The following is a 19,216-nucleotide window of genomic DNA, read 5'->3' as shown; positions in this document are numbered from 1 at the left end:
CTATAGACTATATGCTTTATATAAAAGCAATCTCAAACGTTTGCGAATGTAAATTTGAAAGATGCTACTTTTCTTGATACCTTTAGACGTGCATCCCATTTAATTCGATTGCATCTAAAAGCACTTCACTGGCTGAAATGGAATGTGGTGATGTACAAAAGGAATTAAAGTTTCATTGCGTTTCTTAGCTGAACAAGTAAAATAAGAATCGCCGCCTACGGTTTATCGAACTGTAAAAAACGTCGTAATTATAGGGGATATGTAACAGGAAAGAAATCTTGAAAGAATGCCCCGTTGCCAGCTCAAGTGATGGCTTAGGCCGACAACCGCCCGTATACATGACGGACGTTGTTGGCATTATTTCGCAAATCGGAATATTGCCAATAGAAAAATCCTGTCCTTGTTGGTTTCTCTCGCTTTGATGTATTGGATTCCGCAGTGTTTAATTGCATTGCAGTCCAATCAGCGATAAAAATGCGATCGATATGGCATAGAAAAAAAGATTTACGAGATCATTCTCCACATATAGTCTATACTATATAGAAAGTTTTACGTCATGTTCTATTTCATTGTAATACGATGATGAGTTCCGGCCATTTTTTTTCTTTTTCTCCGCTTTGATTTGATTGCTGAAGGCCACGCGAAACTGTGCAGGCGACATGACGGTGCTATTCGCCATTCAAAAGAAATAATCACTCCGCGACAAAAGATGAGTCTTGGCTAACATCCATTGCGGATGCCTTTTTCATTGAATCTTAATTTCTTTCATCCCTAACATATTTTTTTTGGGGGGGTCATTAACTTCAGTTTAATTTTAACGATCCAATGATTGCCTGGCAGAGTCATCGTTATTGCTGAATAGTTCATCAACGACTCTTTGTTCTTCTTCGATACAATGACACATTTCCAAACGGTAAGACCTGGATTTGCGCTCTATATTTGAGTAACTCTTACGGATTTCAGGATGGTAATTTAACACGAAGTAATTCTGTACAAAGTGAAAAGGTTTTCATTCTCTTAAGCTTCGAAGGCACTATATATATGGTATTCGGGATAGATCGAAATGGGTTCCAAACTGATACATCTACCTGATCACACAGAAAAGAAGTACTGTATACTTAAAAAAGCCAGGCCTGTAGCGATAGATGTAACAAAAAAATGAGCGTCTATGCTCAAATTGAAATAGATGCGCTGTGTGCCGCAACGGTCATGAAAGTTGAACGATGGACCATACCGACGACAACTTGTTAGGCCAGTCTAATGAGCTTCCAATTTCAAAAGGCTGAGCATTCCACTTAATTAGAGTCTTCATTCTCAAGTTCATTGCAAAACTTCTTTCTTGATGGAAAAACGCTGCCTTATTCTTTTTAAATTATTTAAATGAGAACAAAGAAAAAGAAAGAAATAAAAAGGACAATAGTCTAATTGATCGTTCGCTTGCGTTATCTATACCTGTTTTTACGCTGGAACTCTCACAATATTCCAGAAAACAAATATCAGTCCCCAGATTTTGAATTCGTCAAACTTTTCACTGCCAGACATGTCGAGGCCTGTTTTATTAGGTTTGTTGTCATGCCTGGGCAGATCTGCCCTCTTTGCGTGATTTATACAGAGTGCGTTCGGAATCAGTTGGCGTGACACTGCATCACAATTGGCCTCTTATTCCCAAATCACTGAACAATCAATGCAAATATTGAATCGATGTTATTTGCTTTTAATTACACAGTTATGCGTAGATGCGAAATAATTATCGTTGAAAGCTCTTTCTCTTCCAAATCTCTGCTATTTGCATTTAAATGTGTACTGATTCGTTCCCCACAAGTTGCACCCGTGTAATGTAGTCACGATCACGATTGATGGGACATTCATTATGATCTTTATGTATGCAGCTATGAAAATGCAAATGTTATGGCGCGATTATAGCGCATGCTGATGAAAAGGTTTGTCAGCTTTAACTTGGTGCAGTTGTTAATCCCCATCAGCAAAGGTGAATGGCGAACAGCAGGAAAAAAATCCCAACTTGAAATTAAACGAATTAAAATCCATTGGGATTGCGTGAAGTCTTATCTTATATCTGAAGAATCCTTCTTTGTATTCGATTTTGATTTTAATTTGTTTTCTTTCTTTCTGCAATCGTAATGGTATAGGCTTCACGTGGATATTTATAGGAAAGGTTTACTTTTTATAGGCCTACAAAGACTAGGATCATTTGAATAATATCGGCAGTGAATTTAAATCGCGTTTTCCAACTAGTTCCACAAAAAGGAGCTCTAACATGTAGAGAGAGCTATATGGTACGCAGGAGGGGAAGCAAAAGTTCACGTATACACATACATATTTAACAACTATTTCTACGATAAGCCCTTAATCATGTATTTTCGTAAAGTTAATTTAATAATAAATGTTGGTGACTTTATCAGCGAGCACGTAGTACTATGGACTTTAACAATGCAAGACCAATTGAAGCTTTTTTCTCCCGATTTTAAATGTTGATTCGACTATATAGCACTTGGCCTAAACGTTGCGATCTTTAGGTTGCACCTGCGCCATAAAAAATGCGTCAGCGAGAGTAAAAAACACTCGGTAGAAGTTAGATCTAAGAGCAGATTGATCGTGACAGGCAAATGCAATGGACCCCATCGTAAAAGGTCCTAACCTTAATAATCTTTACATCCATCACACGCTGATCCCTGTAGACTTCATCCGCTTTGCTTATTGACAAAAACTATACTTATTTGAATCCACCGAAAGTATACTAACATTTTTAATTAGTCGAGTTCAAATAATCTTATTATTAGTTCTCAAAAGTTTGGAAGAAAGCCTAATAAAATAATTTAAGGGGTTTTCGTTCAATTTGCCGGAGTGAAACTGCTCGTGAAAACTCGCGTAGGAGTGCAACAGTATATTTCCTCTCCGCCCCGGAAAACCTTTCGACTTGTGCATTTTTTATAGATGCACAAGCCGTGGAAAATTACGGAAGGGAAAACGTTCCAATAAACAGAAAAAACCCTTCCAAAAAATTGCGACAGTCCGTACCGTCTCCTTCCTTCATGCTCTTCCTTCATTTAAATCCTCACCATGACCTGGATAGCAATTAGACCTGCCATCGTTATATTGAATATTCAAGGAACGGATTAATTCAGCAAGAACTTGGTTCAATATAATATAGTCAAAGCAACTGTAACAGTTTACGCTATATACCGATACGACTTCTGGCTCATTAATAAAGGATTGTGGAATCGGTGCACACAAAAAATGGTAGCCTAAAGCTGCATGGTTTTTCTCTATTCCATCGGGCAAATCCCGATGTCCAAGAACCACCTTTTGACACTGAGCTCTCGCTCGCCCAGTTGATGCAAGCCGATTATGGAGACACTGGTTTTTTGCTGTGAAATATGGATCCTCGTTTAAATAACGTGCCCTGTTACTGAGCTCACGGGATCACGGGATTATCGCGCATTATCAGTGTGATGACGTAGAAATCGAATACCTTCGACACCCATTCGGCTTACTGATACCGAAATCCAAGGGAACTCCCGTGAGATATTTCATGGACGTATACCCAGTAAGATGGATCCGGCAATTTGAAATTTTGCGTAGGGTCTAAAGCAAAACTCAATTTAAGGCCGGATTAAACCGTATTGCATGGCGTCCAGTCAAAGGTGATTCGTGTATAACTCGACATTTGTTTGAAATCGTAACAGCGTCAAACGTACACAAACTTGTTGAAACTTACATGTCATTCACTGTTGTTATATTCGAGGCGATTTTCAGCTGCACGAATCCGAAGATGACGTCTGGCGCACTGTGAAAGAAACATCATTATCAGTCCATCAATGCTGACAACTATAGCCGCGTATACCAGCCAATAGGGGCAAAAACGTAAGTGTTATCAAGGATTAGACCAGATTCAAATCTCAACTGTCACGTCAAGGATATACGTGATGCAAGTTGGTGTGCTGTCGGTAATTAGGCAAGGGTATGATTCCGACACGATCTGCAAGCAGCCGGTCATCGTGACATTGATGACAAATTTCAGGAGACTTGCGTTAAAATTAGGTTTTAAAAGATGTTTATTGTCAGCTGATAGCAAAGATACAAACCTTTCAAAATGTTTTCATAGTCGAGGACACGTCTGAAAGAAATGGACAGTGCCTGTGACGATACATGATATCAATCAAACTCCAGTCCCGTCGTCCATCGTATGACTTGACATGTGTGACGGAACGTGCCATGGAATCTGCGTTTTTACTTGTTGCTTACTTTGTTCGGCACAACGTGTAAGAATCTTTCCTCATTTGGAACTCACTATTTACACTCGTCTGAGAATCGGGAATTTTTCTATTGACAGAATGGCCACTTGGCAGTTTGGATTTCCCGCTGATATTGATGTTCCTAGTGACATCTTTCCAAGTCACGTAGAACTATTCAGAGTTTTCGGTTTCCAAAGAGACGACAAAATCCAGGCGACCTTTCGGGACTGAATGAGCATCTTTGGTGCTCTGCACGCGCGTGCAAGTTAGGCGTTTCCTGGAAATGATTCACCGTGACAGTGAGGCACGCTCTACCTCTGCCTCTGCCTGCTGAATGAATCAAAGGGACCTATATGTACTCGACAAATTTAATAGTAGTGTGCTTTGGCTTTCATTTGATGTCGTTAACGGGAAATGTGAATGACATTAAATATTTTGACCGACAATCTTTGCGAGCGTTTATTCCCGCAATGGTATATGAACTCATTTCCCTTTCTGGTTTTACACCCGGCCTCGAAAGTGTTAAGCTGCGACTGGAAATTGGCACTTCAGCTTTCATATTTATATACCAGGACTCGATGAACTATTTGTTACGATCTCTTCGCAAAATCTGAATAATTATTTTGCTTTTTATTCATCCGGCTAAAATTGAAGTACCAAAATACTTCTATAGATGAGGATCTTATTGAAATCCAGAGGCGGAAGACCAAAAGTTCTAGGCAATTTCATGTTAGAGGAAGAAACATGCGGCGTGTTTGTTGGTTAAATTAAATACGTCTTGCTGTGTTGAATGGGAAGATCGTTTGACGGAGACGCTGGAAATGGAGGGGTAAACATAACAATAATAATTGTAAATTTGAATCTATCAAACTTTCAAATCGTCAGACCTTGTTCGATTCCCGCTCATCCCCGATTTGCGTGCCACCTATGTCGTGATCATTGCGTTTAATCATCGTGCAAAGAGACAAGGATAGCCGTGTGTGTACTACATAGTGGCATTATTAGTGCCTTTTGGGTTGAAGGTAAACAACACGACACACAAGCATTTTTTTAAAATAATAGTGGTATGCCAGTTAACGGTATGCATATGCTTGCATAACTGCATATACCAGAACATGTCCAGACAATTTTTCGTGTTTTTCTTAAATGTCATAACATTTTTATTGGTACATTAATAATCCACTATATCCGTTATTGAATTCCCCGTAATGTTCATTTATAATATCGGGTCATTTTTTAAATCAAAATTTATTTGAAAATAAATTTCACGTGGAAACTGCATCACGGCGTTGCAAACGGTGTTTCGGTACCAAATTCACGGTATATAAGAGTTGCGTGCGCCATCTAATAGTAGCGGCACTTCTAATGACTGGGTATGGCACCCTCCCGATGACGGGATTGCTTGTAACCGAGAGTCTGTAAGCAATTACCACTCGAAACGTCAAGCGTTGGAATGTGATTGGCCCTCCATTCTAATGCAAGACTGAATAGAGAGGTAATAGCTATCAGCTGATGTCACGATGTGGGTCATATAGTACAGCAATATGATCCGGGCCAACATCGTGACAGTTCTGGAGGATACTATTAGCATGTCATTAGAAGTTCGCGTAACCTTTTTTTATTCCCGCAAGGACGCGGAATAAATCAACGTCTATCTAGTTTTCCCCGGCCTGAATTGGTTTGTGCATTTACATTAAATTCCACGTCAACTCTTTTTAACTATTTTTAGATAACGGATAGCTTTTACGATGGTACAATCCTGCTATTTATTAAAATGATCAATTCAGCCACTCTTTGGCTGAATTGTTATCAGCAATTTTAAAAATCCTGTACTATCAGCAAAAAGCAGAACAGTGACAATACGTGAGCTGGCCGCAAAGTAGCAGAACAAGAATCGTGTGTGTTAGCAAGTCAAATCAACAAAAAGCGGTGAGAAGCGGATCAATCTCCATGGGATTTTCTTCTTCATTCAGCGCATTTCTCAGTATACAACTTCCTCTCCACATGTCCCAAAACGTCTTGTCCCAAAGCGTCCTTGTCTTTAATTACCGGTAAGTGCTGCTCCGTGCCCAATTGAAATTGTAAACTTGAATAAATACAAATCCCGCACTAAATCTTGCCCGGTCTTTGTATCAAAATTTTATCTAAACAAGTTATTTACTATGCATCACTTGATCTAGGAGTATCTCTTGCGCCAGCTAGAGCTTCTTCACCAACACGTCTAGCTGTGTCGGGACTTGCAGGCCGAATAACTTGTTCCTGTTCTGTTCGTGGTATTTCTAATTTTGGTTGTTTATTTTCACCGTCTTCTTCAATATCATCCTCTCTACCTCTCTTTTCCCCTTGGCCTTCCTTTAATTGGGATTTTTTAGTTAATTCTTTAGCCGCTGCTTCTGCTTCTTCCATGGTTTGATAAGTTTCATAAATTTTACGATGTCCAGGTGATTCAGCAAACTGTCTAGATGGATCTTGCAATGTAGACCATGTTGCATAAATTGGTTCCCAATTGACACCTTTTATTTTTACATCTTTAGATTCATGCCATTTATGTATAGCATAAGGTATTTTTTGTTTTGAATAAGGTGAGTCAATTAATGCTGAGGGATTCTGACTCCATGACCATAAAATTGTAGGTACTCTACCATCTCGCACAAAATTAATAGGGTAAATTTTTCCATCTGGAGAATTATAATTCATGATTATAGTATCCGAATCTGGTATATATTGAAACATAACCATTCCGTGTCCCCATCTTTCTACGTGATCCAAATTTTCAAATTCGTGGAATGTTTTAAATGCAAGTGCCCGAATTTCTGGATGTTTGGTTGATTGTGAGTTCCACCATTTTTTTACGTCTTCCATCTCGTCATAAGCGTCATTTAATGCTTGAAATGCTGGGTCACCTCTATGTTTTCGTATACTCATGAATGAATTATCATACATTTTATCTAATGATATCAGTGGGCTATCCTTTGATCTTGATAATTTAACGTATTCATCACTTAACCGATCTTTTAAGTGCTTTTTATAATCCGTAAAAAAAGGTTTTAATATTGATGGCATTAGAGCTTTTGTCCATGGACTCTCGCTTCCACGCATCTTCATTGCAATATTGTCTTAATTAATGGTATTTTTTTCTCTCTGGTGGTGTCCATTCCACACACAATTTTTATTTTAAACGTGAGATTCAACAAAACGAAATCCAATGTCGCTTTGAATTCAATTGTCGGTCTATACGTATTTACACAAAGAAACGTTAACGTTGGTTCGAAACGCTTACGAATGAAATTCTTTTCTGCCCACGCCCTGCAAAAAGAAAATGTACACACTAAGCGCGTTTCGTAAGAAACGTGACAATTTGTCGTTACGTGAGCGTTCGCCCTTTTTTAACCTTGCCATTGAAAAGAATAAAAAAAAAACTCGCCGTCCACTCAGCACGATTCTTATCCATTGATCAAAGCTCATTTGATTCCTGACATAGCGGACGCACTGTCTTCATCACAAGACGGCATGCTTCACTAACTTCCTCATTGTCTATCGATTTACTCTTGACGCCCTTGGCATATTTCATCCGGAAAGAGTTTTTTTTTTTTTTTATTATTATTATTACAATAAGGCACAACAAAAATATTCGGAAGCCCCAGACAGTTTTTTCAAGACATGCGTCAACCGTCGTTACAATAGAAAAGAGAGAGAGACTGGCATGGAAACCATAGCAGTGCTGACTGCTTAGGGGGTTGGGAGCGTCCGGTCTAACGTTATTCGGACAGCGGTCGATTTCCCACAAACTCGAGTTGTGATGTCGTTTTTGACAGTGTTCTATAGCCAACAGTTTCATAGTTGCAACGTTATAATCAACGTTTGAAGTACGATCGTTGGCATTAATAAATTTGCGTTTTCGCAGCAATCACCGAAAACAGGAGGAAAAATAGTATAACGTTGCCATAGCGTCCTGCCATTCTTAGTTTATCATCGACCGTCTCGAGCGTTCGATAGACGCAGTGTTGCAGTAGATCCGCTCCAACACAGTGGAAACGTATCAGTTCGAATCGCGCCTTCATGTCGCCACGTTACGAATCGAAGAAACCACCTAAGCAAAATCAATTGAAGTCGAAATTCCACTTGGACAATTATCGCCACCATTCAAATGGGATCGCAAGTCTCGCAGCCGGTGATAGTTGAACAAGTGCGGCCGGGACTCTACTGTTGCCGATGGCGGATGGCAGAGAGCGTTCGCGATTTCCGTTGTTACGCGAACGCGTTCAAACTACGTGGCCGTCGGCCCAACTCGTACAGCATCACGGCCACCTGGATCGAGAAGAAGTACACCGTTATTGTGGAAGCGTCACGAGAATCTGTTCAGAAATCTAGTCAGCCCGAAACGGCTAAATTATTCAGCATCGGAGAAGATGAGTTGGACACCGATGCCACACTTTCTGCACGAGAAGAGAAAAGAAGAGATTTGCCGCAATCCGTCTGGATCAGTTACGGAGGTAAGACATAACGAACAAAAACTTTAAGAAATTCATTTACCTTTCCCCCTGATTCTTTTTTCAGGCGGGCAGAATCAAATTTTACCTGAATTAGCACCTGGTGTTTGGAGAACGAACGATTTCCAGTTCAACACTTCACTGGGCCAACGCTCATTACCTTACAGGGTAATGACCGGGAGGCCATGGGCGGGATGTGGATTGACGTTTCGTTTGTGGATGGACTTCCAGACGACCAGTCGAGGAGAAAGGACGGCATTGAGACATTTCAGCGATGCCTTCAATAATCAGAGCTATTGTGATGTCCAATTTGAGCTCGGATCAGAGACGATAGGAGCCCACGTCGCTGTACTTTCAGCTCGAAGTTCCGTTTTCTCCGCCATGTTCCACAATGACATGCAAGAGTCTAATACGCGACGCGTAGTTATTTCGGATATTGAGCCACCCGTTTTCAAACAACTGCTGCATTACATGTACGCAGGTAAAGCACCTGATCTGCAACTTCTAGCCGATGAAATGGCCCAGCCGTTGCTGTTGGCCGCTGATAAATACGACGTCCAGGACCTGAAAGACGAATGCCAAGCGTTGATGAGATCGCGACTGACTGTTGACAACGCATTCGATATTCTCGTGTGGGCTCATTATCATTCTGTGACTCGATTAACAGAAGCTGCTTTGACATTCGTGGCCGAGTGTGACGAAGAAACGTGCGCCGCTCAATCCGATCTGGAAGAAATGAACAAAGTGTGTCCAGAACTCTGTAATCTCATCGCCAATAAACGCACGTTGATGAACAACCCGTCCTTGTGCCTCTGTTGATATTTGTATAGATTTACTGGGAAAATTGTGTGCCGTTTTGTATTTTGGCCGTCGAATAGGTTGTTTTCGATTGTATCTGGATAATATATGTTTTTTATGAACATATCGATGATGTGTACAAAATCAATTCGTAACAAGACCGGGTTTAGCATTACTCTCCGTAAACCGATCTTTCGCATGCTGATTTGATTCATTTTGGTTACGTGTCCACCTTTTTTTTTTTTTTTATTCTCTTCCTATATTCTGAATGTATCAGGATTCTAGGATATGTCACGTGTTCCCTCACCGTCAAGGTCGTTTTCCTGGAAGTTTCTGTGAAAATTCATTCTGAAGATAAAGAAAAAAGGAAAATTTTGATTATCTCACCTATCCTTTTCTTTAAACGTTGACTCCTCCTACTTTTGTGTTACTATATAGTAGTTAGAAGCAGATATCGTCATTCCTAGCCAACTATCTATTTGCATCAGTTCACTGCAATTGCTCTCACAGTCTTGCTTTACCTTCACGTTTGACTAGAGACTGACCGATTTTGTCGTCTGCAGGACGATTACGGCCGCCGCACAACTTACGTCATACAACCGACGCAGAGGTAAAAGTCGAAGTATTCGCGAGCAGTTTAGGAATATTGAAGTGTGACAAACATGAAAAGGTAAAGTAAACCTTATTGTTTTACGAAACAGAAAACCTTTATCTCTGGGAAAAAAGGGTCGTTGTCATAGTAACCATTTTAATCTTAATGTGTGGGGAATTTAACGTTGCCGCAACATCATTACGTCGATTTATCTGCAAGTCCTAGCCAGTATTTTGTTTGCATGTTTTTTTGGAAGCCCATTCGTGTGACAGGGGTACTTAAATATCGATTCTGTAGTTTTAATTTTTTTTTTTTCACAGCAGAAGTCCTTTTAAATCGGACAAGACTGGAATCGCTTTCGTTTCATCTTCCACACACGGGAAGAATGATAAAAAGTAAATGATTAAAGTTTATTAAATTAACTGTTGATAAACGTACATCACGTATATACAGGCCAGTTGAAATCAGCATTGACCAGGTACGACCAGGACTGTTTTGCGTTCATTGTCAATGGGACAAACCGAACGACTCAGTTGCCGGAAACAAGAATGCCAACTTCCTAGCTAATCCGTTCTCCGGCTTGTCGATCAAAGTGCCTGAACAAGATCGAACCCAGCCTTCGCCTCTTTTCGGGACAAAGAGCTTCAATGGTAACACGAAGAGTACTGCTACGGGACTAGTATTAAAGCCGGCGGCTTTCAATTTTACGGCCAGCGTACCATCGACATTATTTAGTTTTGGGTCTCCAGAAAGCAAGGCGCCTCAACAACAGCAAACTTCCACTCTTGATGAAGAAGCTGAAGTATTGTTAACATTTTTTTATTTTATTTTATAGCGAATGATTATTATTCATTTATCACTGTCGTTTTCCAACACTTATCGCAGGCGAAAAGCTCCGAGACGTCATTAGTACATACTCCATTGGGATTTTCCACCAATACCTCTGGACAACCTGAAACCAAAAACGAGACGGTCAAATATGTTGCTGAATTCACAGTAAACCAGCAGGCATACATTTTGAAAGCATCGTTCACCACGTCTTCGTGCAACATCGTGGGTTCATTAGCCCTGAAGGAAGTCAGAACGAAATCCTGGCTGGACACCGACAAAGTAACGGGTGACTTTGACGAAAAAGATGATATTCAGTTACCATCGGCTGTTTGGGCGAACCTCAGTGGAACCGAAAAGAAATATCACAATCTTACGTTAGCGAGTTTGGATCATTCCTGGGTGTCGGATGATTTTGATGGGAGCTTTGCCCGTTTTACTAGTTTCAATGCCGGTCCTACCAATTGGAAATCGCTGGCCTGTTCAGTATGGGTACAGTTTGAAACGTCCAATATGAGAGAAAAACAAGCTCTTAAGCAAATCACTGACTTGTACGTCAAACAGACGTACTGCGACGTGCAATTCTTGCTCAAAGACGATGAGCACATTGGGGGCCACCGATATATATTGATGGCTAGGAGTCCAGTATTTGCCGCAATGTTTAAAAACGACATGGAAGAGACAACCACTGGCGAAGTTAAGATTGAAGATTGCGAACCAGATATTTTCAAGCAGCTTCTTCACTACATCTACTCGGGAAGGACTTCGACGCCGTTAACTGATGCGATCGCTCAATCGTTGTTCGTGTTAGCCGACAAATACGATATCCAAGACCTGAAGAAAGAGTGTGTCACTTTTCTGCTGTCCTGCCTTAGGATGGATAATGTGGTCGGTTTATTGGTCTGGTCACATCTTCACTCAATTGAAGAGTTAAAAGAAGTCACGCTCACCTACATGGCCCGTAATGGCAAAGAAATTTATCTTCTAAAAGATTTGGAGGAATTAGCCAAGAACTATCCAGAACTCTCCGTCTTGGCTTTTCGACGTATGATGGGTTGCACAGTCCATTGAGTTCAAGAGTCAAAATGACGCATGGATCAAAGCTTTCATGTCTTTAATTTTACGTTTAATGGAAATGGGAAATACATAGAAGAATATAACCAACTGTACCAGGCTTATACCTTCATTTGTTCGTTCTTGTTCCTTGTTTTTTAGAAGGATCGAAGATATGCTGAATGGTGTTAAGTTTCGGCTTAGCTAATCTTGCAGAGTTACACTAAGCTGGAAGATTGCAAAATGTTCCTTACATACAAGCCATCGTGCTTCGGTAAGATGAACGGTCATCGATCGAGCAAGCCGTGGGAAAAGACATTTTTGGTCGTTCCCATCACTTCGAGCATCGGTCGTTTTCGCTTTATGGGTCTGATTTTGATTTGACGCTCTGTTTTATCGCGTACCAAAACGCAGCCTCGACGTAAAGCATTTCTCATGGGAATTGAGATGGTCTTCAGCGTTATCCTTTAATCTCATTCTTGGTGTTCAACTTTAGTTTGAATTAGTTTTTTTTTGCTTTTACGCGGCGTTTCCTTGTTTCTTACCCGTCCTTCGCCTTAGTCATACTGGGTTAACGGTTAGACAAAATTAGTTTTTAATGCACTTGCAATACGGAGCTTGCTGTTGGCTACCAAAGCTTATCAAGACCTTTGGTTTCGTAAATATTAATTTACATAAACTTTGATGGAAACACAGCAAAATGGGTTCTTGGATTCCCATTATAGAAAGGTCATCGGATAGATGACGTGTCATTATCGCCAAGGTTATTTTTCTAGAAAATCTTATGCAAATTCATTTTGAAAAGATGAAAACAAAACAAAAAGGCTTAGCTTTTGTACCCAACCCACCTTTTCACTGAATAGGCCATTTCATTAAAAAGAAAACAAAACAAAAATGCATAGCTTTCGTACCCATCCTCCCATATTTTGGCTAAATAGGTGACCCTTCCTTCTTTGTATTTCAACAACCAAAACTGCCATTCCCATTGTGCGATTCATTTGCTGTGGTTCACTGTAATCCGGGGTTCTTATTTTCTCTTCATGTTCGAGTAGGTACACTCGCCTCCATAAATATGTGCCCCCTCCGAATGGCGGGAAAACTTTAGTACCGCTGCCAATGTATTGAGAGAGAAAGAGAAAAGTTTTCCCGCAATTCGGAGGAGGGGGCACATATTTATGGAGGCGAGTGTACTTATACTAACCATTTTGACCGCCAGCCGAACGACTACGCCTGTATACGCCAACTGATCTCCTAATTTGTGTTTTTACTCCGTGTGTGATAGACGAAGAAAAAGAACCTGAAGCGTCTACGTAAAATTCGAGAACGTCGAAGTTTGACAAACATGACAAGGTATGCCGATACATCTATAGATCTTTACCAGCATTTGTTTTGCATGATTTCTAGAAACACTATTTTCAATAAACTTATCCACTAATCTTAAAATGTTGATTCTGTTCATCTTTCCTTCGTCTAGTGATTCCAACAGATCTTTCAAGTTCGGATCTGGTTTAACGTCCAGTACCACGCCTGTCAAGAACGTTATAAGGTGAACGCTTTAAGTCCAATGCACGACCTGTTAATGAATATATTCCATGCATGTACAGGCAGGTCGAAATACGCATTGATCAGGTACAACCAAGTCTGTTCTGCGTTTATTGTGAATGGAATGTACCGAAATATCAAGCAACGCCACCTGAAAAACCTTTGACAAACGATGCAATTTTCGGTGACAAAAATGCCAACTTGAAAAACCCATCGCAACTAGGAAACAATGACGGGAATTCTGGCACTATTAAAGCGACGCTTTCGAATCAGACCATCACCTCTTCAGGTTTTGGAACATCATCGTTTGGTAAGCAACTATACTTACGTTAACTAGTTGAAAAAACAACAACCAATTGACCGCACGTCTGCATTCCTAGTTAAGCCTCAGCAGCAACAGCCCCAACCTTTGTCTGTTTTCGGGACACCAAGTTCGAGCATGAACGTTGACACGATGACCGCGGGACTAGCACAAACTATTAAGTCTTCTCTCAGTTCTGGAATGCCGATCCAAACACCAACCTCAACACCAGCAGTCATTAACTTTGGGGCTTCAGAATGCAAATTGCCTCAACAACAGCAGACTGCCCATCTTGATGAAAAGCCTCAAGTATTGTTAGCTTTTGTATTTCGTAGTGAATGATGAACCATTAATCACTTTCGTTTGCTGACACTTGTCGCAGACGAAAAGCTTCGGGACTACATTTGCATCTGCCACCAGCGAACCTTCCAATATTCGCGGTTTCCAAATTCCAGTTCCCCAATTAAACACTTCATTGGCATCCTCAAACAATATCTCCGATAAACCAGACGCCAAAGAAACCGAATACGTAGCTGATTTCACGATAAACCAGCAGGCATACACGTTGAAAGCATCTTTCGCCAAGTCTACCCGCATCACTACTGGTTCAATCGAGCTGAAGCAAGTAAAAATGAAGTCTAGGCTAGCCACCGAATTCGACGTGGAAAGCGACGGCAAGTCGATTCCCGGCAATAGAATACTTGAAAAGGGTAGCGTTCAATTGCCGTCCGCCGTTTGGGTACACCTCAATCGAAGCAAAAAGAAACATCACAATCTGAGGTTTTCGAATTCGGATCGTCGTTGGGTGTCAGAAGATTTTATTGGAATCTTTGAAGGTTTCAGAAGCTCTGAATCCGGTATTGGCCTTTGGAAATCGCTGGCTTGCTCAATCTACGTCCAGTTTGAAATTATCAATGCAGGAGAAACAAAGGCTCTGAAGCAGTTCACCAACTTGTATGTTGAGCAAATTTACTGCGATGTGCAATTTTCTCTTAGAGGAGAACAGAAGATTGGGGGCCACCGAAGTATGTTGGCGGCCAGAAGTCCGGTGTTTGCCGCAATGTTTCGGAACGGCATGAAAGAGGAAACCACTGGCCAAGTTAAGATTGAAGATTGCGAACCAGACGTTTTCAAGCAGCTTCTTCACTACATCTATTCGGGAAAGACTTCAACGCCGTTAACTGATACGATGGTTCAATCGTTGTTTGTGGTGGCTGACAAATACGACATTCAAGATCTGAAACAGAAGTGTGTCACTTTTCTGCTGACCTGCCTCACGATGGATAATGTCGTCAGTCTATTGGTTTGGTCGCATCTTCACTTTGTTGAAAGATTAAAAAAAGTCGCGCTCACCTACATGGCACGTAATGGCAAACGAATTTGTCTTTTAAAGGATTGGGAGGAACTGGCCAAAAACTATCCAGACCTCTGCGTTTTGGCATTTCGATGTATGATGAGGTGCACAGTCCACCGAGTACAAGAGTCGGTATGACGTAATGATCAAACCTTTCATGTCTTTAATTTTATGTTTAATGGAAATAGGAAATACAAAGAAGAATAACCAACTGTACAAGGCACCTTCAGCTGTTCGTCCTTGTTCCTTGTGGTTTGGAAGGATCAAAGATGTACGGAATTTCCTAAACATCGACTCAGCTAATCTTCTCTCGCAGAGTTAAGCTGGAAGATAGCAAAATAGTCTTTATAAACACGCCATCGTGTTTCGGTAAGATGAATGGTGGTTGATCGAGTATGCCGTGGGAAAAGGTATTTTTGGTCGTTCTCATCACTTCGAGCATCGATTGTTATCGTTTTGAGAGTCTGATTTTGATTTGACGCCCTCGTTTTTGTGCGTTGAAAACGCAGCATCGACGAAAAGCGATTCTCATAGGAATTAAGATGATTCTTCAGCGTTGTCCTTGAATCTTGTTTTTGGTCTTCAACTTTAGCTTGAATTCTTTCTTTCTTTTCTTCTTGCTTCACGTTCTCTTGTTTGTTACCGTCATTATCCTTAGGCACACTGGGTTAAGGATTAGGCCAAATTAGTTTTTAATTCACTTGCAGTACGGAGCTTTCTGCTGGCGACAAAAGCTTATCAAGACCTATGATTACGTCAATTTTAATCGACATCTGTTTTCTTTGAAACATGGATAAATGGATTCTTGAATTTCAAATATGATTTATTCCTCGGATACGGGATGTACATTGCCAAAAACAGTTTCCCGGTAGACCCTGAGCAAATTCAATCTTAAAAAAAAAAGGAAAACAAGAAAAGACTACCATGACAATCTCATCTATCTTTACCCTTAAATGTTGACCTCACCCCCCATTTTTTTTTCTTGTTTAGCCAAACCCTGAAGCAAATGCTGTCACTCTTATTGCACAATCCATTTGCTTCAGTTCACTGCAACTGCTTCTTGTGTTTACGTTTACGTTCGACTGGAGACTTTTGTCGCATCAAGTGAGACGATAACAACTGTAGCCCTCCAACCCTCCCCCTAACCACGTAACTTACGTTCTACAACTGACGGAGAGGTAAAGGCCGTAGTATTTGTGAGGAATCTGAGAATACCGAACACAAAAGGGTAGAATAAACGTTATAACGTTTTTTGATAGAAAATGTTTATCTCTGGAAAAGGGACTGTTGTCATAGTAGCCATTCTTATCTAGTGTACGTATGGAATTGAACGGTGTCCCAATACCTTTATGCCTATCTATGTGCAAGGCCGCTAATCAGTATTTCTGTGCATCTAGAAACAAAATCGCCAGCAATCCCGATAAATAAGTCCAGAATCCTTCGTTTGAAGGGAATCGGTAAAGTAGGATAATCATTGTCCGCACAAGTTTGGAAACGGTTCAGCTTTACCCAAACCATGCTTGGAATCAATACTAAAAGGTAAACGTTATTAGTTTAATGAAATTTCCTTTTGAAGAAATGTACATCACGTATATATTCAGGGAGTTAGAGATAATCGTCGAACACGTACGTCCGGGACTCTTTTGCGTACATTTCCAATGGAATTATCCGAGCATGACGGTAAAAAAAAAAAATAAGGACGTGAAAAACCCATTACAATTAGGAAACAATGACGGGAATTTAAACACTGATAAGGCAGCAATTTTAAATCCGGCCATCCCCTCCTCAGGTGCTGGAACACGAGCCGTCGGTGAGTAACTATAGAAACATTACAACCTAATCAATAGATGCACGTCTGTTTTAGTAGAAGGTATGGTATCAGGATCGCTGTTCGATGAACTTCAGCAGCAAGAAGTCCAGCATTTCCTGTACGGGACATCAACAGCCAACAGAAACCATCCACAGACCCACCACAGATCCTTAAGACATACAATTGGTTATGTACCCCTTGCTGGACTTGTAAAACGCAATGTGCCTCGTCAACGAAACTTTACGTTTGTTCCTCCAGTAATATTAGCTTTATTTCTGGCAAAATTTTGTCACGAATTGCAACTGTTTTACGTGTTATTTATTACAGGAAACTCCATTTGAATCTACCGCCAGAGAATCTTCAAGTGTTCATGGTATACCAATTGAACTTCCCGAAGTAAATACTCCATTAGAATCCTCTATCAATACCTCCGGTCAACCTACAGCCAAAGACGATGCGATTAAGTATACTGCTAAATTCTTAATAAACAAGCAGGTATACATTTTGAAGGCATCATTCACCACGTCTACGGGCATCACCTTGGGTTCATTAACCCTAAAGCAAGTGACAACCAAACCCTGCCCAGCCACCGAAAAGGCAATAGTAGACGAGGTAAGCGGCGAACCGAGCCGCTTTGAGGGCAAAATTGAGAACGATAACATCCAGTCACCATCGGCTGTTTGGGTGAACCTCAGTGGAATCGAAAAAAAACATCGAAAGCTTAAGTTTTCGAATTCAGATCAGTCCTGGGTGTTGGATGATTTTGACGGCAGCTTCGTCCATTCCGCATGCTACAATACCGGCCCTACTGATTGGAAACCGCTGGCTGGGTCGCTATGGATCGAGTTTGTAACTTCCAATATGGGAGAAAAAAAGGCCCTTAAGCAAGTCACCGACTTGTATGTCGAACAGATTTACTGCGACGTGCAATTCTCTCTTAGAGGAGAGCAGCAAATTGGAAGCCACCGAAATATACTGGCGGCCAGAAGTCCAGTGTTTGCCGCAATGTTTCAGCACGACATGAAAGAGGCAACCACTGGACAAGTTCATATGGAAGATAGCGAACCAGACGTTTTCAAGCAGCTCCTTCACTACATCTACTCGGGCAGGATTTCGACGCCGTTAACTGATGCGATGGCTCAATCTTTGTTCGTGGTGGCTGACAAATACGAAATTCAAGACCTGAAAGAAGAGTGTGTCATTTTTCTGCTGACCTGCCTCAGGATGGACAATGTTGTCGGTCTATTGGTCTGGTCGTATCTTTACTCGGTTGAAGAGTTAAAAGAAGTTACGCTCACCTTCATGGCCCATCATGGCAAAGAAATTTGTCTTTTAAAAGATTGGGAGGAGCTAGCCAAGAACTATCCAGAACTCTCCGTCTTGGCAACTCGACGTATGATGGATTGCAAGGTCTAACGGGAGGAAAAATAAAAAAGTGGCTTGGTAACTAAACTTTATACATGTATCGAACGTTATGTTTCGTGAAAATTTGAAAAATACACAGGATAATGAATAAATGTACGAGGCATTTACCTTCGTCCAGGGCTGATCGATTAAGAAATGGAACTGCCCTGGCACAAGTTGTTGTTTATAAGAATTAGCAATACTTCACGTTCAGTTTTTTTAGGGTAAAGAAAATGCGAAAACACAGCACGAAGGAAAACACAAGTTGTTTCCTAACTTGTCTTTTTAAGTAGAAGCTCAGAAATCTAGTTTTGTTATGTTTCCGTTTATCGGTGGGTTTTGGCAGCTCACGGAAATGAATCGGTTAACAATTAAAGCAAGTTGGGTTGTCTCTCAGTATTTGCATTCGCCAAAACAGACATGCTGAATTATGTAAACATCGATTTAGCTTACCTCTTTTGTAGCGATACACTGAACTCAATGTTTGCAAAATGTGCCTTACATAAGAGCCATCAAATTTCGACAAAAGGGACGGTCATTGTCCGACGGAACTACTTACTTGAATTTGACTACTGACCTAGTAAGATTGACAATTTCGAGTCGTTCTTGCGGTGTTTCGTGATCGTGAGAAAACCCCATTTTTATTTTTCGTTGGTAAACCTGTAGGGCATCGCCTTGTTGATCTAATTTTGACTAGTGAGCTAAAAACCACCTTCATCTTGTAAAGCGCTCGCAGGTCTGACTACATTTTGATCGCCAAAGTTTTCTATCTATTTCTATAAAAAAAAGCT

The 19,216-nt window shown here is 40.8% G+C and overlaps 4 protein-coding genes across 8 annotated transcripts; all 4 read left to right on the top strand.

Moving 5' to 3' along the window:
• Nucleotides 1-7,977: 7,977 nt before the first annotated feature.
• On the top strand, nt 7,978-9,665 carry LOC116926904. The gene is made up of 2 exons (XM_032933825.2): nt 7,978-8,746; nt 8,811-9,665. The coding sequence occupies exons 1-2, from the start codon at nt 8,401-8,403 to the stop codon at nt 9,560-9,562; spliced, it is 1,098 nt and encodes a 365-aa protein (XP_032789716.2). The 5' UTR covers nt 7,978-8,400; the 3' UTR covers nt 9,563-9,665.
• Nucleotides 9,666-9,993: 328 nt separating this feature from the next.
• LOC116926902 lies at nt 9,994-12,125 on the top strand. The gene is made up of 4 exons (XM_032933822.2): nt 9,994-10,211; nt 10,454-10,528; nt 10,587-10,935; nt 11,019-12,125. The coding sequence occupies exons 1-4, from the start codon at nt 10,204-10,206 to the stop codon at nt 12,030-12,032; spliced, it is 1,446 nt and encodes a 481-aa protein (XP_032789713.2). The 5' UTR covers nt 9,994-10,203; the 3' UTR covers nt 12,033-12,125.
• An 839-nt stretch (nt 12,126-12,964) lies between these two features.
• LOC116926897 lies at nt 12,965-15,427 on the top strand. The gene is made up of 7 exons (XM_032933812.2): nt 12,965-13,062; nt 13,297-13,364; nt 13,489-13,560; nt 13,619-13,866; nt 13,937-14,166; nt 14,240-15,339; nt 15,400-15,427. The coding sequence occupies exons 2-7, from the start codon at nt 13,357-13,359 to the stop codon at nt 15,416-15,418; spliced, it is 1,677 nt and encodes a 558-aa protein (XP_032789703.2). The 5' UTR covers nt 12,965-13,062; nt 13,297-13,356; the 3' UTR covers nt 15,419-15,427.
• A 136-nt stretch (nt 15,428-15,563) lies between these two features.
• Nucleotides 15,564-18,538, top strand: LOC116926900. 5 transcript variants are annotated; one of them, XM_045176630.1, is made up of 5 exons: nt 15,564-16,389; nt 16,609-16,750; nt 16,813-17,021; nt 17,076-17,278; nt 17,349-18,538. In XM_045176630.1, exons 2-5 carry the CDS (start codon nt 16,728-16,730, stop codon nt 18,435-18,437), a joined length of 1,524 nt encoding a protein of 507 aa, XP_045032565.1. In that variant the 5' UTR covers nt 15,564-16,389; nt 16,609-16,727; the 3' UTR covers nt 18,438-18,538. The 5 variants fall into 5 exon arrangements, with proteins under 5 accessions (XP_045032565.1, XP_045032564.1, XP_045032567.1 ...); XM_045176629.1 differs by having other exon boundaries at nt 15,564-16,439; XM_045176632.1 differs by having other exon boundaries at nt 15,564-16,525; nt 17,094-17,278.
• Nucleotides 18,539-19,216: the final 678 nt, after the last annotated feature.

This window comes from Daphnia magna, linkage group LG7, assembly GCF_020631705.1.
Source record: "Daphnia magna isolate NIES linkage group LG7, ASM2063170v1.1, whole genome shotgun sequence".
NCBI classification, from domain to species: Eukaryota; Metazoa; Arthropoda; class Branchiopoda; order Diplostraca; family Daphniidae; genus Daphnia; species Daphnia magna.
The sequence above is the reverse complement of the archived record's forward strand: the minus strand, read 5'-3'. Positions and strand labels throughout refer to the sequence as shown.

Coding starts and splice junctions, on each gene's coding strand:
- LOC116926904 (XM_032933825.2), top strand. CDS start 8,401: ATGGGATCGCAAGTCTCGCAGCCGGTGATAGTTGAACAAGTGCGGCCG. Junction 8,747..8,810: donor CGTCTGGATCAGTTACGGAG/GTAAGACATAAC, acceptor TTCTTTTTTCAG/GCGGGCAGAATCAAATTTTA.
- LOC116926902 (XM_032933822.2), top strand. Junction 10,529..10,586: donor CACGGGAAGAATGATAAAAA/GTAAATGATTAA, acceptor ACGTATATACAG/GCCAGTTGAAATCAGCATTG. Junction 10,936..11,018: donor CTCTTGATGAAGAAGCTGAA/GTATTGTTAACA, acceptor CACTTATCGCAG/GCGAAAAGCTCCGAGACGTC.
- LOC116926897 (XM_032933812.2), top strand. Junction 13,561..13,618: donor CCTGTCAAGAACGTTATAAG/GTGAACGCTTTA, acceptor ATGCATGTACAG/GCAGGTCGAAATACGCATTG. Junction 13,867..13,936: donor TTTTGGAACATCATCGTTTG/GTAAGCAACTAT, acceptor CTGCATTCCTAG/TTAAGCCTCAGCAGCAACAG.
- LOC116926900 (XM_045176630.1), top strand. CDS start 16,728: ATGCTTGGAATCAATACTAAAAG. Junction 16,751..16,812: donor CTTGGAATCAATACTAAAAG/GTAAACGTTATT, acceptor GTATATATTCAG/GGAGTTAGAGATAATCGTCG. Junction 17,022..17,075: donor TGCTGGAACACGAGCCGTCG/GTGAGTAACTAT, acceptor CGTCTGTTTTAG/TAGAAGGTATGGTATCAGGA.